Below are 18,047 nucleotides of genomic sequence, written 5' to 3' on the forward strand. Positions count from 1 at the left end.
CAGAAGGACAACTGGAGAAAAAACAAGACAACGACAAAAATCTGCTTATTTTTCAGCTCAGTATCAATTTGGAGAGTTCAACAACCAACCAAGAGAATTTCCATGCACAGAGAGCAAAGAAAAGGGAGGAGAGGAATTGTCAAAGAAATAAAACAAGAAAATGTTTCAGAACCGAAGTGTAAGAGTATTCAGACTACAGGTCCCAGTCCACTCATTAAATGGCACCTCTAATGTCTCAGTTACTGTTTTTATGACACCCCTAGGCCCAGAGATATCTTCCAATTCAGTGTTTTAAGTAGTTAAATCCGAACAATGTAGTACATCTTCACGTCCTAAAAACTAGTACCTGCTGGGCATTATACAACCTCTCAAACCTTGGAATCATATTGGATACTGCCACCCTCATTTCTTTGAACACTACTTTTTGTTTTGTGTGGCACTTGTTTTTGTTTGTTTGTTCTGAAATCACAGCAACTGCAAAAAACCACTTTTGCATAGATACTGACATCATGGAAGGAATGTAGCAATCTACTATCGAGTCTCCAGTTAATGGTTTGCCTAGTGTCCAACAGATGTTGCTATTTTCCTCAAAATTTTAAAATATTCCATGGTCCCCTTGTGAGTTCACTGGGGCACCCCTACGGTACCTTGGCACACAGTTTGGGAACCACAGCTTTAGCCTATCTGTGCCCATCAAGGGCTTAGAAAATTGATGAACAAAAATCCCACACTGAGGCCAATCACTAGATACAACTCAGAATATTAGTGCTAAAAAGAAGAATTAAAAATTTCCAGAAAAAAAAAAGTTGGCCACACGTAAAAGAAAGAGAATGAGACGTTTCATCGTAGAAAGACTTCTCACAGAAACTCTGAAAACCGCTGAGGGAAAATGCTCATTCAGACTTACACTCAAAGGATCAGTCCAGCGAGAGAACGGATTAAAGATATTTTCACCTATTTACCTCCCACACATTCTTTCTCAGGAAGCTACTGATCAATGTGCTCCAGCAAAACTAGGGAGTAAACCACAAGTAAAGGTGGCAGAAGATCCAAGAAAACAGAGAAGAAAGCCCAGGACAGCCTGAGGAAGGTGGCCATACCCCAGACCAAGAGACAAGCAGTCCAAAGCGGCAGGGCGGGGAAATCAGCAGAATGGGTGTGTGATCTGACATACAAGAGCATTTGGAAGAGAATTATTCCTGGAAATTTGATAAATGTAGTGCTGCTTTTGGGGGGAAAATTAGATAGGTATATGAAAATGAAGCAAATGGAAAAACAGAGAAGCTATTAGTAACTGCAAGAAACCTGATCATAGAACATTGCATGGCTGGAAAAGGGAACAATGTTGACATGTATCACAATTTTATAAAAACAGACTGATTTAGTCAATAATGGCTGACACTGATACATGAAGTAGCAGTACACAGACATATTATATTTGGAATATATATTTTAATAAAAATTACTAAATTAAGTTATTCATTAAAACATAAATTCTAACATTGTGGGGGACAACAGAGAATGTATTGGGCAAGGGTAGGCAAAGGAATGTTATAAGCATATATTATTTTGATTTAGACAAATTCTAAACATGAAGTAGAGAACAGAGGATAGTATGTGGATACTGCAACCAAAAAAGAAAAATCATTAACCTTGATTTTTATTGCAGATGAAAAGCTTTCAGATGAAAGTATTTGAAATGCAGGGTCCCAAAGAGCCAAGTAATTACATATACTTCAAATTTCACTTTGCTTATGTAACCCTACTGTACAAGTCACCTCTTTTGTAAGGCATTCCTTTGCATGCCAGCTATCCTTAGCAGCTCCAGATACTCCCTAAGTTCTGCTACAGCATTTACATCACTTATAAATTATTGTTATTTATATAAATGTGATTTATTACTCCACACCTGTCTCCCTCTGGAATGTTCAATTTCAGAAGAATTTCATCTCATCCCCCTGCAGATCCTTCCTTCAATCTCCTGACAAGGTGCCACCTTACTAACATTACAAGAGAAATTATTTTAATAACTAGTTGTGTAACTATTATACAGCATATGTCATCAATCCAAACTGTCTTTTTTTTTTTTCACATTTTATCATTTCTGATTTGAGGAATGTGCCTTAACGTCGCTGAAGGCCCAGATGGAAGCTGACTTCTTGCAGACAGAATTTACAACTACTCCTATCATCCATCAGGGGCCCTCCCAATCCGAAACCACTTTACATCATCTGCCTACGTATTTTTTTTTTAACTTACACTGACACTGTACATTCAGACCTCAGTATTTATTACAACCAACTTGCAATTCAAAATCTTAGTAGATATAGTTTTTTCTTCCTTCTTCCAAAACCAAATCTGAGATGTGTGAGTTCCCTTGTTGTCCCTTTCTGTGTGATGGATTTATTTTTCACTTATGCCTGTATCGAAGGGATAGCCCCTGACATCACAATTCTAAGCCGTATCCTATTAGACACCCCCCCTCATCTTAAACAGTATCTTTTCTTTTTCAAGGGCACATAAACAATGATCTATCTTGCACTGGGCTGTCTCTTGGATTCCATGAAGTACAGTATTAAATAAAAAAATTCAAAACCAAAGTATAATGCTGGCTTAGTAACAGTTATATAAACATTTCACATTTTTAACAAAAGAAACATTTGGGCTTCTTTTGGCTAATAAGGACCCCACGTTCCTGTAAGTACTAGACAATTTTTCAAAGAATTTTGAATTTTGCTGTGTAGGTTAAATCTGTACTTGCCCACTTTCCCTTTACAAAACACTTTTCTGCATGTTCCTGCAGATCAGCATTTTAAGACAAAGTTCGCATTTGCCCACCAGCAACCACAGCAGCCTACACTGTGATTGGGTTGATGGAAAACATCTGATGCTACTAAAAATCATCAATGACATACACCCTTGTGGGATCCTAATTCACCTCTACAAGGCAAACCAGCTCTCCCAGGCCATCAGCTGAATCCTTCAGTTCCCAAACATGGCAAATCCCAAATTCTCCTTTGTGTCCCCCAAAAGATTTTGTATCACATATGTTTGACCCCATCATTTCACTTCTATGCTTGAACCCTCTATCTGTAGATAGTACTTAGCTAAGCACGTGACACGACATATTTTATAGTTGGGAAATATGTAGTGCTTACTATGTTCCAGGCAATGAGCTAACCGCTTTCCAACCATAATTACTCTCCTCCTCACATGAACCTACTGATTAAGAAACTGAGGCTTGTAGGTAGGTCACTTGCTCAAGCTCACACAGCTAGAAAGAGACAGAACAAGAATGTAAACCCAGATTGAGCAAATCCAAGACCCACCCTCTAAACCACAGCACGCTACTGCTGTGAGAAAAAAATTGTAAGGAAAAGACCGGTTTGAAGAGCAAGGCCAGGAACAGAGTATGTCAACTTAGCCACGAGTCATCAAATTCGAGATGGAGCTTCTTCCCACATTGATCAACAAGCTACGAATGATGTTTCAAATCACAGGAAGGAGTAGTAAGTAGTTTTAAAGAGCACTGAGCCACAGGATGGGTCATCACCTTAATTTCCGTAATAATGACTACTGAGCCTGAACCTCTCCCTCTTGTCTATCCCACTTTGGGAGCAGGCCTCATCTGCCTGGGTCTGTTAGGATATTTACTTCGTGCTGTGAGTTACATATTTCCTCTGAAGTAGCAATCTGCAGGCCGGAGCTAAAGGCAAGCTATTATTACAGATCAAAGCCAGTGAAGTGGGTAATGAGGTTTGGTATATAAAACACTTGGTATAAATGCAGGGGAAATTCTGGCTTTTCTTTAACATTAACTGCGTTGAAATGCATCATTTGAAATAGAATTCTTAGTAGGCCACTAGCTGCCAGAGAATAATTTCCCTTCACCAAACAGACCCGTGGTAGCTTCGGCTAGATGCCTTTCGCAAGTGCGGAGCTGTGTGCAGTGAGCTATTTTTAATACACACTCCATGGGGTGAGTGCTGCGACGCACCACGGAACGTGAAAAGCATTTCCCACCACGGCAGAAATACGACACTGAAGGACAGTCCTGATCCCCTTCACGTAAGGAATGTGGTCTGAATTTTCAGGATGATACATAAGCTTTAAAAAAGAAACAATTAAAATATCTAAGCAGACAGTTTTCATCTCCCCAGGTAGAAAGTGTTCTTACATATTCAGACTTGTAGGTCTCTGAGCCACAGGGGGGCAAAGGAAAGGTGGTTATAAATATAACATTAAAAGGATAATTACATTTTCCAATAACTTTTAAAATCATGTCTGGCTCCTCTTTTGCCTTTCAAGCCTGGTCTATGTGAAGTTAAGTTCTTCCCAGGTCTATGAAGTGACTTCTGTATTCTTCGCTACAGCCCCAGATAGAGTTTTCATTATGGATGCGAAATGTGTATCTTTACCACAGTCCAATGGCATGAGTGCTGGACGATGGGAGTCATCAGAAAAGGTCACCGGGGCGCCTGGGTGGCACAGCGGTTAAGCGTCTGCCTTCGGCTCAGGGCGTGATCCCAGCGTTCTGGGATCGAGCCCCACGTCAGGCTCCTCTGCTATGAGCCTGCTTCTTCCTCTCCCACTCCCCCTGCTTGTGTTCCCTCTCTCGCTGGCCGCCTCTCTGTCAAATAAATAAATAAAATCTTAAAAAAAAAAAAAAAAAAGAAAATGTCACCAAGTCTCCAAATTGCTTTCCCTCTTCCCTTCCTTCCTTCCTTGCTGTATTTCCTTCCCTTCTCCCTCCCTTACTCCCCCACTCACTCTCTCCTTTCCTTCTTCCTCCCTTCTGTCCTTCTATTTTTTTCCTTCCTAAGACATTTTAAAATGAGCCTAACATGTGTGGGTACTATGCCACAGAGGCTGAGGTAAAAATCATGCCATTCGTATGACTCATGTCAAGAACTTTACCATCAGCCTCAAACGCCCCATTTCCTTAATAACTGTCGACTTCCTGAAATTGGAGGCCATGCCTTATACCTCTTAGGCTTCCTTTTGTCCACTGTATAATGTCTTGACACAATGTCTCGTGTAGTACGCAGTAGTTAGAGCTTGATGGGTGTTAGATAATCGGATGTCCAGCTCCCTCGTTTACAAGGTAACCTCGGACCAGTCACCGCATCTCTGGCACTTCCATTTCCTACATTACACCAGTCCAGTCACCCACGGAGGGTTGGCCTGGTGACAAAATCATAGTGTGAGTGAAGCCACTTTTACAAACCCAACCCTCACTGCGGAAGGTGCGCCTAAGCATAACTCAGGGTCGAGTGTCTGAACACCGGTGCTGCTGGCTGGGCACGTGAAGCTGGTGACCTCACCAGAGCCTTGCCCACCTCACGCTCCTTGACATGTGAAACTCTGCATGACATTTCCCTGCTTATCACCCTTCACCCTGAGAAGGAAATCTAACTCTGTAACAAGGCCTAGAAGCTTTGGTTCCTGCTCAATTCTCTGGTCTTTTTTTTTTTCATTCTTGCCCCTTAGCAAGGCCTGAAGGCCACATTCCTCCCACCCAGCCACACTGAACTAAGGCTGATAGTCAAGCTCTTGGTTGGGCTGCCTTGAGACCTTTGCCTTCCACAGCCCTGTCCAAGAAGGGGCTGGATGCCCTTGCCTGAGGCTCCCACAGCATCCCATAATGCCCTTGATGTAGCACTTTCTACTCCATCCTGTAGCTGCCTGCATGGTGCTTATCTGCGTCTGTCACTGCAGTATTGTTTCTCAAGGGCAATGCCCCAGTGGTTTATGGCGCATAGAGGACACTCAGTAAGTTACCTGTTAGACAAGTAAATAAATAAATGAATGAGGAACTCCTTTGCCACGTGACAGGACAGGATTGTTTACCATGGTTGAAGATATTCTTGAAGAGCTACCTGGAAACTCTGTACCATTACCGCTTCAGCAAAGCAAACGTAATATGCAGAAAAATGTCCCTACCGTCACCCTTAAGATGCACACCTCCCAGTCTCCAGATCCCAACCATAGGTTACCTCACATGGCAAAGAGGAATGAGGGTTGCAAAGTGAATTAAGGTTGCTAAGCAGGGAAGTTATAATTTAAAATATATTTTGAAAAGGGAAATTATCCTGCATTATCTAAATATGACTGAAGCAATCACTAGTCCTTAAAAACACAAGAAGGAGGCAGAATAGAGGTTGGAGTGTTTTGATGTGAGAAACAGTCAAGTTGCCACCACAGGCTTAAAAATGTAAGGGAGCCATGAGCCAAAGCATTTGAGTGTCTCTAGAAGCTTCTGGAAAAAGCAAGGGGACAGATTCTCTTTTAGGGCCTCCAGAAAGGAATGCAGCACTGTGGACACCTTGATGTTAGCTCAATGAGATCTGCATCAGACTTCTGACTTTAAAAAACTGTAAGGCTGGGGCGCCTGGGTAGCTCAGTCGTTAAGCATCTGCCTTAGACTCAGGGCGTGATGCCAGCGTTCTGGGATCGAGCCCCGCATCAGGCTCCTCCGCTAGAAGCCTGCTTCTTCCTCTCCCACTCCCCCTGCTTGTGTTCCCTCTCTCGCTAGCTGTCTCTCTCTCTTTCAAATAAATAAATAAAATCTTTAAAAAAAAATAAAAAATAAAAAAAAAATAAACTGTAAGGTAACAAATTTGTGTTTTAATTTACTAAGGTTTTGGGTAATTTGTTAGAGCAGCAGTAGAAAACTAATATACTAGACAAGAAAGCAGAAAACACCTAAGTAGGACAAATCAGTCCTACTGGAGCTTCAGTCTCCTAATCAACACACTGGGGATATGCATCCTTAATCTGCTTCTGGTATAAGGCTGTTCAAGAGGATCCAAAGCAATCAGGTCTGTGTTTGGATCCCACCATCAGAACTTCTTCACTGTGTTTCTTTGGCAAGTGACTCCAATGATCTGTGCCTTAGTCTTCTCATCTGTAAATAGTTTTGGGTTATTGTGAGAATCCAGTGATTTAGTCCATGTTAAGTGCTTAGAACAGCATCTGGAGTGATGCAAGTATTATATAAATGTTAGCTTTTATGACATATGTAAAGAGTCTGCAAAAGGTTCGGCACCAACGGGTCCGGCAGGGGATACCTTCCAAGACCCCCAGTGGATGCCTGCCTGAAACCACAGGCAGTACTGAACCCTATGTATGCTACGGTTTTTTCCTATACATACATACCTATGATAAGGTTTAATTTATAAATTGGGCACCAATAATAAATTAGTTATCATCCACAATAACTAATAATAAAATAGAGCAATTATAACAATACACTGTCATAAAGGTTCCGTGAATGTGGCCTTTCTCTCTCTCAAAATATCTTATAGTCCTGGACTCCCCCTTCCTGTGATGATGGCAGATGATAACATGCCTATGAGATGAGATGAAGGAAGAGGGACAATGCGGGCGCTGTCATTAGGCTACTATGACCTTCTGATGATTTGTCAGAGAAGGATCATCTGCTTCCAGGCTGTGGTGAACTTCGGGAAACTGAAACCATGGTAAACTGAAGCTGTGGAAAGCAGAACCCCAGATAAGGGGGACTACAGTATAAAGTGGTAAAGCAGAATCAGTATTGTTGTTTTGGGTTTTTTTAATTATTTATTTATTTGAGAGAGAAAGAATGAGAGAGAGAGAGATAGCACAAGGAGGGCAAGCTCAGAGGGAGAAGCAGACTCCCTGCTGAGCAGGGTTCCCAAGGTGGGACTCGATCTCAGGACTCCAGGATCATGACCTGAGCTGAAGGCAGTTGCTTAACCGACTGAGCCACCCAGGAACCCTGGTACTCTTTTCATTTAAGATCTACTTACTGGGGAGCCTGGGTGCCCCAGGCTGTTAAGTGGCTGCATTCGGCTCAGGTCATGATCTCAGGTTCCTGGGATCCAGCCCCGCAGAGAGACTGCTTCTCCCTCTCCTCCCTGCTTGTGCTCTCTCTCACTCTCGCTTTCACTCTCTCTCTCAAATAAATAAATAAAATCTTAAAAAAAAAAAAGATCTATTTTTTTATTTGAGAGAAAGAGAGCACAAGCGGGAGGGGCAGAGGGAGAGGGAGAGAGAATCTGAAGAAGACTCCATGCTGAGCTCAGAGCCTGACACAGGGCTCAATGTCATGACCCTGAGATCACAACCTGAGCTGAAACCAAGAGTTTGACGCTTAACCCACTGCACCACCCAGGCGCCCCCAGAATCAGCGTTCTTATAGAATACTGGTTCATCAAGAGGGTGGAGGGTCAATATGGCCCTTCTCAGTAGCAGTTCAGATATTTATGGAGGCGTTTTAGAGGTCAAGGGGAGTGGCAGGGGCATATCCCTAGCATTTAGTGATAGGAGCCAGAGATGCTGGACATCTTGAAACATCTGAGGCAGCCTTTCATAGTGCAAGATTTTTCCAGATTCCAAAAGATCCCACACCCCCACCCATCTTCAGTTGTAGCTATTCATTGCTGGTGATTTTACGCACAGGGACTAGCATCTATCTCCTTCATTATGTCCTCTGGTGTAGTTGTACTATGTGTTTATCAGTTGAAATTTTTTAAAAATAATTTACTCATTTCTCCATTTTATTAATGTTAATAATAATATAATAATAGGACATTATGTTGATTTTTAAATTTAAACTACAGTTAGGTAGTTTATTTATTAGGTATATTATTTGTGACATTTGTTTTATACAAATAAAAGGGGTGTGAGAAAGATTTGTTATTAAAAGTGTGTTGGAGGGTGCCTGGGTGGCTCAGTTGGTTAAGCATCTGCCTTCAGCTCAGGTCATGATCCCAGGGTCCTGGAATCGAGGCCCACGTTGGGCTCCCTGCTCAGCGGGGAGCCTGCTTTTCCCTCTCTCCACCACTCGTGCTCTCTCTCAAAAAATAAATAAAATTTTTAAAAAGATTTTGTATATCCTAAATAATGTAAGATTCTCTAAAACAAATTGTTGTCCAATCCTGAGCTTTCACGCCAACAAAACCACTGCCTCTGCCTTGTACCCCATCTCCCTGTCCTGCAATCCCTATTTCTACCACTAAAGGAAGTGATTGTGTAAGTGACATTTTAGATGATCTCAACAGGCAAGCATTCCTGGGAGCGGTGCTGAGGAGCAGCTTTGATGGACAGGGTTCAGTCAACAACAGTCTCTGACCTTCTCCTTTGAATTTCCACTTCCTCTGGTCCAGCTCCACAGGATACCTTTTGGACCCGGATAGGATTCTGTTCACCACCCATCCCACCCCCACCTTCCATACCCCAATATGAGTCTTCCAGAACATTCTGCACTATTCAATCTAGATAAAGTTATGGAGAAACTAATTTTATTGTAGTTTCAGTTACAAAAAGGTTGACAGATTCCAAATTACTACTCTGCTATCAATCTAAGGGCAACCAAACTTATCCTATCCCTGACCCACAACTACCAGGGATATTTATGCAGCTGTGCCCAGCTCAGCTCCGCAGTGTGCCATTCACTCTGTACTCTGTGTATGTGGTGTCCCCTAGAGTTCTGGGGTTCACTATCTCCATGGCTGAATGCAGGGTCCCTGCTCCTACTCCCCCAAATGGGAAACGAGTTCATAACGTGAAGACGTCTGATCTTAACTTTAATGAATATCTGGTTAAACACTGACTTAATTGGCACAGTGTATTAACGCTTTATTTTCAGCTTAAACTACCATGTAACCTCCTTGCTGGCCAGGTATTCAATGATAGAGACCCTGCCTCATTGTGAAGTCGGGTCACTATGGCAGCAGCTCCCTTTTGATAGGCAGACACTTGGCGCATTAAGGTTTTTAGACTCAATCCGCTTTCCTGTCCTTCCCTTTTGAGTGACCCACGCAACTGCTTTTCCTGCTCCACGCTGACCCAAGCACTCTGCATATTTGAGAAGTGGGGCAGGACATCTTGAGCCCAAGAACTGAAGAAGCTTCAACTGGCTTAAATACACAGTTGAAGGAGAAGCTGGGATTATCAGTTTCACCCAGAAGTTACAAGGCTGAGCTCTGAAGTCAGATAGACCTGGAAGCCTCCTCCCTGTGTTACTTTAAGCAAATAACCCACTGTCTATAACCTTGTTTCCTCATCAGTAAAAGGAACAACAGTACTAGCCTCACAGTTACTGAAAGTGTAAGGAACAAATGCAAATAAAGCCTGGCACATATAACCGCTCAAGAAATGTTAGCTGTTGTCATGATTCCCTTCCCTCAGATGTATGTAATGTAACATTACCGTTACATAATACTAATAATAAAAAGTAGACTAAAAATAAGAAATATGAACCCTAGTGGTATGAGGAATGGACTATCCCTTGGGAAGGGCAATTTCAGCTTCATTTCATGTAATTCTAACATAACTAATCACAGTAGCTATTTGATACATGTCCTTTTTTTTTCTTTTACTCTCAGATTCTCTTCCATACAGCAACCCTGTAGAGTAAAAATGTTCAGCCAAGTTCCCTTATTCCCATTTTTCAGAAGACACTGAGGCTCAAAGAGGTGAAGAGAAGTCTGACAGGCTCTGTAATGAGAACGCAGGCTTTGAAACTTACCTTTCAGCTTTTCATTTCAGTGCGTTCCACCAGAAGCAGTATTGATTCTCCACCAGGGGGCGCATGTCACGTAATGGTGTGTGTATTGGCTGTCCTTGAGCGATGGGGCTGGCTCAAAAAACAAACCAAAAAAAAACCAACAAACCCCCCCCCAACAAAAAAAGCAATCTAAGTTAAAAAAAAAAAACCCAAAAAACAAAAACAAAAAAACAACCGTGTATTTTCCATATAAACATATCTTTAAAACATCTCCCTAAGCCTCTCGTCCCAGCTGATTACATCTACAAAGCCATTCCTTTGTAGAAATTCAGCAATCAAGACTGCAAGTCAGGATACAGGCAAGTAGGTATGCGATTTTAAAAGGCCCTTCCGGTGGTTCTGATATGCCCCTTCAGTTGGGAATCCATCTACCACTCCAAACTACAAAAGAGGAAATGTGTGATATTTGCTTTAATGGTGTATGATGTCCCCTACGGCACTTAGAATCAACACCTCAACTCAGAACAAGAGCCATTGTTCTGAAGGGGGCCTCTACTTGCTTCTCTTGATTGCAGCCAATCTGAAAACTCAGGCTGGGAATAAGACTGCTGCCCCAAGCCCAGGTGGTTCATGTCTAGGAGGCCCACAGGCCTTCCCCCAGAGGTCCTGCCTACAACACAGGACGACGTGTAGCAAGAATGTCACATTAGAGGTTTTTACAAAACTCACTCTTCAGTTGCTGCATTCACACAGTCACATAACCGATTCTTTAAGTGTATTTTCAACTGCAGGGAGTCACCTTTCCTTCCTCTTTTTGGGTGAGAGATATTTTTTATCTCTTTGCTAAGTCATTATTCATTAAATTGAAACCAAGGAGAAGAAAAGACATAATTAAGGGCAGTGCCTTGAAACAGAAATGACCTGCCTTTTGTCCCCCCGGAGAGTTTATAGTAAATAGTGCAAGCTGAGCAGGTGCCCAGCAGTTTATAGTCCAAACTACACTTGCCCCAGATCCCACTGGCCCCTTGTCACACAAACCAACACACACTTGAGTCAGGAAAACTTTTTTCTATTTACTTATGTTAATCATCAAGCCAAAGCAAATAGCCTTCCAGTTTCTGGATCCAGGGTAGCAATTAAATATGAAGAACATCGCAAATCCTCTAGATAAATAAAGGCAGGGTGGGGGGGAGCCCTCTGTATTCTAGGCAGGAGGTAGATGTACCAGAGCGTTGCATCAGCTGTCACATGTAACGAAGCCAGTTTCCCAACTTTGAACTTTCTCAGTTTCACACACCAGCACCACATCTGGTGAGCAGGAAATTGACTTAAGTCCTTAACTGAGGATTTAAATCAACCACCAGTTTACAAGATCTGGGTTGAAACACTCCGTTTTCGTGGCTAGGGGTTCATTGATTTATTCACTCAGGATGCATATCACTAAGCACCTAAACTCAAGGGAAATGACCCATAACTAAATAAAAGACCCCAGGCAACTCCATCTACAGTGTGGGAAAAGCTGAGTAAATAGACATAAATAATTACATGATATTTGTTCTAACTCAGGCATGTACAAAGCAAGCAATGGGGCAGAGAGGCAGTTACCAAGTAAGAAATACAGATGTAGTGGGAAAGGAGAGTGATTATCCACTTAATACCCTACTGCCTTTCTACACATAATTGCAAAAGCGTACTATAACGTGGCTACCTATTCTATTCACTTGAAAAATGAGGGGATTGGGCACATAGGATCTCAAGAAAGTCCTTTCCAAGAAGCTTCACACTCAAGGGAAACTGTTTAAAATGCAAAACTGTTTCCACCCCACTCAGAAAAAATCCCGGGAAAAGGCGGGCAGAAAAACTGCCTCACCAGCCCTCCCCCCAGAGCAGCCTGGAATCCAGACTGACCGGCCGAACACCTGGCACCAGAAGGGAACTTCTGCATAAAGCTGCCACATACTTCCCAGCCCTTGGCACAACTCCCCAGCTTAAGCCCGGGTTCCAATCTGAGAGGAGGGAAGTCCAGAAGGATGATGGGGTTTTCGCGTTCAAACACTGCCACTCCTCCCTCTCTTCTTGAGGACTGAACCCTTTTAAATGGATTGCCCAGGCTTCTGAGCAGAACATGGTGCCAAAGCAGAAAACCATGAGAGTTGCGATTATTCAGTGAGCTCTCACCGTAGCATGGACCGCTGCCTTTCATTTCCAGTCCCACTTCCCGGGCCCCGACACTACCGTCGGATTATCCGCGGGTAAAAATGAGACACGGTGCCCTAACCATCTGCCACGTAGCTCAAGAAACCCTGCTCGCCCAGCCTTTGCACACACCCCCGCTGGGTCCAAGCCTGCAGCGACTCTCGGGTAGGGACAAGTTGCCCCCAGTTGGGTTAAAGTTGTCCAAACTCCCCGCCACCCCCCCCCCACGCCGGGGCCCTAGGCTGTGCCGGCTAGTGGGTGAGTGTGAGGGTGCGGTGAGAGGGTGAGGAGGTGTGTGCGCGGCCCGCGCGGCGTTAACCCCTTACCTTCCAGCAGCACCTCCTTGCCGGCGCGCTTCAGCGCCTGCACCGCCTCGTCGTGGGTGGCGTCCCGCAGGTCTGCCCCGTTTACCGACAGGATGGCGTCGCCCACGTACAGGGCTTGGGTCTGATCCGCCGCCAGCCCCTTGAAGATCTTGCTGATGAGGATGGGCATCTTGTTCTCCTTGCCCCCCTTGATGCTGATGCCCAACCCGCCCAGCTCCTGCTTCAGCACCTTCACGCCGCGCTTCTGGTTGGAGATGGCCTCGGGCACCTGCTCGGGCAGGTCGGTGAAGGCGGTGCGGACCCCCGCGGGCGAGTCCGGGGGCTGCGCGCCGCCGGCGCCCCTGCAGAACGAGCCATTGGTGGCGGTCCCGATGCCGTTGTACGCCGCGGCGCCCTCCTCGCAGCTCAAAACCAGGGCGTCCTCGCTCAAGTTCACCAGAACTTTGTGCCAGCGATCCCGCACCAAAACTTCCAGCAGCCCGCTCCGCTGCGCCCGGCCGCCTCCCCCGCCGCCCGGCCCCGCCGCCGCCGCTGCCGCCGCTACCGCCATCTTTCCGGCATTCTTAAAATGCCATGTGATTGCCAAAGGGGGGAAAAGTGGGGAAGGGCTGCGGGGGAGGCCGCGGGCCCGGGGAGCGAGGAGCGCGCGCCCCGCAGGGAGGAGGCAGGGCGCGGGACGCCGCTCCGGGAGTTCGCACACGCGCTCCGCGCGAGTTGGCAGCCGCAGCCCAGCCCGTTCCCCCTCGCCTGATCCTGGGCGGGGTGGAACGACCTAAAAGAAGGAGAGACAGACACAGGGGAGGGGAAAAAAAAAAGCCAGCTGCCAGTTGCAAAAGCCCAAACCGAGGGGAGCCGCGGAGCAGCTCCGCGCCGAGAGGGTGGGTAGGAGGAGACACGCCCGCGGGGAGGGGCGGGGAGTCGCCGCCCCGCGGCCGCTCACCTGTTCCAGCCGCCGCAGCTCCGGCGCTCTCTCCCTCTCGCCGGCTCAGACCCCCGCCGCCGCGCTGCCGAAGCCCACGGCGCCGCAGGGCAGCTTCCTCGCGCCAGCTCTCCTCCCCACCCGGCCCTCTCCTCGAGAGCCTCGCCTCCCCGCGGGCGCCCACAGCGCTCCTCCGTTGGGACCGCTCGTCCGGCCCAGGTCCCCTCACTCTACGCTCCTGACCCCTTCCCTTCCACACCCCCCGCTGGATTGCCCCTCCGTCCTAACCCCCAGCTGTATCTATATCCAGGTCTCCTCACGCTGGCTTCCTCAAACCGAGGCTTGGCTTCTGCTGAGGTCTTACCTGTCTCTCCTTTGCGCGAGGATTCTCAGGTAGATTCAGACGGAGGCCTTGGGTTCTCGGAGAGTCAAGAAGGGAAGGCTGTCCCGAGAACTCCGCATGAAACGTCAGCATAACCCGAGTGCCCGAAACTTCCTCTCTTTAAATGCAGGACATCTTTCTGCCGGATCCCTGGAGAGGTGTCTGTGCTGGTGGGGGTTTTCAGCAGGTCACTGTCTGCCCCAGACCCCAGGAACTGATGTCTTTACAGCTTTAACAGCGAATATGCTCAGTGCTTCTGACCTATCCCCCCCCCCATTGCCATACCAAATGTTTCCTGGGACTTTCGCTTTCTTCCCAAGATCCAATATAGGAAATTCACCATTTGAGAACTCAGTGTCAATGGATTGATTGTATCTGAAAAGTTCCTTTACTAGTTACTTATTTGGATCTCAGGCTGCATTTTTTCAGGGGAACAGTATGATAATTGTTGGTTACTTTACTAGGCCAATCCAGAAATGCCAACATAACCCGTGTCACAGGTGAAACTCCCAGAGTCCTCCTGGTCCTTGAACCCCTCAGGTTCTCCCTCCACCATAATCAGATGCCATGGGCCTCCCCAAGAGTTTTAAGTCTCTCATGTATCTCCTGCCTCTGTACACCCCTCTCCCCTCTGTCCAAAATCAAAACAAAACAAAACTCACAAATCTGCTCATTCCTAAAGGTAGACCCAACCTAGCAAGGTGTCCGGAGGAAAGAAATCTTATCAAACACATTCCCACTGATATGTATCATCATTGACATTACCAAACATCCTCTAACCCTTCCAGAATGACCCACACTTTTAATTGACAACGCTTCAAAACTCAGATGAATCCCTAAAGGGTAGCTGGAGTTCCAGGCATGACAATGAAAACATTGGGACTTCTTTTGAGGAGAAGTCACTGGATGCAGGTGAGCAGAGACCCAGATTAATGCTTCTATTTGCAGCTCCCACCTTTTCTACATTTTTAATCCACCAGTTTTCTTCAAGATCTATGTTCTTTCATGTAAACGTACCCACAGCTGCAGGGACAGCAGCCACAGGATCATAGGGAGCCCACAGAGGTCTGCCCCAGGGCAGTGGGAAAACAAGTTGGGACTGCAATCTGCTTTAGAGGCTGAGGATTCACAGGAGTGAATCTCTCACTCTTTAGGGAGATCAGAGCCTGAGTGTCTATGTAACAACCCGAAACATTAAGGAGGAGCTAGGCACCAGAACCCCAGTGTGATGATTCAGAAATCAGAACTGATATCCTCCATTTCCATCATGCCTGCGTCTTACCTCTGTGATCAAGCAACGTGGGAGGCCCAGACACAACTCCAAGTAACTTATTGATATGCCATATCACAGGCTTTGGAATGGTAATTTCTCAGAATCTCTGTGATTAACACATTTTTTCCTGTGTAAGCAAACCTACATGGGAAGACATAAGTAGCTTGTTGAAAATGGCATCAGAAGGAGGGGAGACAAATACTGAATATCATTAGGCCGGAGGCGTGCTTATTAGCTGGAGGTGGCTTTGTCAGTGGAATTACACGAACAACCCCTATTCTGCATGCTTTACGTACATTAATTTAATCCTCCCAGAGATTCTTGGGGATCCTTACCACTAACATCATTCCCATTTCATAGGTGAACAAATAGAGATACAGGTTTAATAACTGGCCTGGGGCCTGCAGCGAGTCGATAGCAATCGGGATCTGAAGGCAGCTATGAAGAGTCTGGGCTCTGAACCACTGTCCTACACACTCTCCTCAAGACTCGGACCCTATTAGCTACAGGGTGCATTCTGCAGGGAGGGGGCACCTAGGCACCCTGAGTGTAAACGGGTAGCGCCTGTCCCTGCCTCCAGCCTCTCCCTCTTTCCAAGGTTAGAGAACACTCTGCCCTTGCCTCACTGATACTTATTTAAAAAATTGTAGACATGCTAATATATTGAAACTAGTGACTGTTGTGCTCTTACAGGCCTAGAAGTCCTATCTCATTCCTCAGATAGCTCTGCATCTCTGGCCTCTCATTGGCAACGTGGATTCTCAAGGGTAAACCTTATTTACCTCATTCTTAGCTCTTTGCAGGACCTGAGACTAGTGCCCTGTAGTTTCTTAACACTTGCAGTTAGATTATCCCTTCCTAGGTCTCTTTTTAAAAAAAAAAAAAAAAAAAAAAGAATGATCACTGGAAAGTACTGAAAAGACTTCCAGCTTCCTCATTTTATTTTTTTAAAAGATTTTATTTATTTATTTGAGAGATAGAGATTGAGAGAACGAGTGGGGGCAGAGGGAGAGGGAGAAGCAGACTCCCCACTGATCAGGGAGCCCAATGTGCGGCTCGATTCCAGAACCCTGGGATCATGACCTGAGCTGAAGGCAGACGCCTGACCGACTGAGCCACCCAGGTGCCCCTTCCTCGTTTTATAAGTGTGGCATTGAAGCTCGGAGTGGAGCAACGATGGACCCAAGGCCACAGAGTGGGTTTGTGCCAAAGCTGCAACTGGGCTCTCATGACTACCAGTCCAACTCCGTATTCCCGAAATTATACCTGAAGTTCCCCGACCCCTTTTTCTTTTTTTAAAGATTTTATTTATTTATTTGACAGAGATAGAGACAGCCAGTGAGAGAGGGAACACAAGCAGAGGGAGTGGGAGAGGAAGAAGCAGGCTCCCAGTGGAGGAGCCTGATGTGGGCCTCGATCCCAGAACACCGGGATCATGCCCTGAGCCAAAGGCAGAGGCTTAATGACTGAGCCACCCAGGCGCCCCGACCCCTTTTTTCTTAAACCAGATTTCTTTTGCTTAGCTCTGTCTCCTGTTCTGTTTCCTCCTCTGGCCTAAACTTTTGATTTTCATTTCCCACCTAGTCAGAACTGGGATCCTCCTCTGTGGGTTCCTTTCCTGCGGGACGTGCATTTTCCTCCAGAGGTTTGTGTGAATGTGGACTTGCAAGAGCAGGTCACAGAATCCTCAGCTCCACAGCACCAAGGGCACACGCGCAAGCAGTGGTGTGTGTTCATCCAATCATCCCACAGAGTTTGGTTGTGCACCTACTGTATCCCAGGCAGCCTTCTAGGGGTTGTGACCTGCGAGCAGAGAATGTGGCAAAGGCGTGCCTTATGGAGCTTACATTGTCATGGGTGGTAGAGTGGACATAGAGAAAGACTACAAACATAAAGATATTTTCTTGCAGAAGTAAATGCTGGAGAGAAACTACAGCAGTGTGATAGAGTCAAGAGTAACCAGGGCAAGCGACTACAGGGAGACCGGGGGTGACAATGTTAAGGAAAGCCTTTGGGAGGAGGTGACTTCGGAGTGAGCCGTTGATGATAAGAAGAGGGGAGTCTTGCAAAGATTTAGGGAATAAGGTCCCAGGAAAAGGACGTGCCAGCGCAATGCACCTGAGACAGAACCCAGCTTGTCTGGTTCATGGGACCAGAAGGAGCTCAGTGTGGCTGGACAGCCTGTGGGAGGAAGAGAGAGGTAGGCACAAGATCAGAGAGGGAAGCTGGACCAGGATTGCAACACAGACCTTCCTCCTTGTCCCCTTTGAGCTTTAACAGCCAAACATTTTGGATTGTCAGCGTCAGTCTTGATTTCAAAGGTTACTATTATCTCCTGAGTAATCTTCTACTGGATCATGTGTTTACATGATCCAACATTTGGGTTTGAAAAGTATCATCACTGTATTTTTGGCACTGCTTCCTAAAGAGTACGTGGGGCATCTTTAGGGAGGTTTGTT

At 45.8% G+C, this 18,047-nt stretch overlaps 1 protein-coding gene across 1 annotated transcript in view; it reads right to left on the bottom strand.

Annotated features, from left to right (window-relative positions):
* The window catches only part of SNTB1 (syntrophin beta 1), a 219,306-nt gene extending 205,727 nt beyond the window's left edge, over positions 1–13,579 (bottom strand). Inside the window, exon 1 of the mRNA XM_008689364.2 lies at positions 13,015–13,579. Within this exon, the coding sequence (XP_008687586.2) occupies positions 13,015–13,564 (550 nt within the window). The 5' untranslated portion in view covers positions 13,565–13,579. The remainder of the gene's footprint in view (positions 1–13,014) is intronic.
* Positions 13,580–18,047: the final 4,468 nt, after the last annotated feature.

Source organism: Ursus maritimus, unplaced genomic scaffold (genome assembly GCF_017311325.1).
Source record: "Ursus maritimus isolate PB19 unplaced genomic scaffold, ASM1731132v1 scaffold_9, whole genome shotgun sequence".
NCBI classification, from domain to species: domain Eukaryota; kingdom Metazoa; phylum Chordata; class Mammalia; order Carnivora; family Ursidae; genus Ursus; species Ursus maritimus.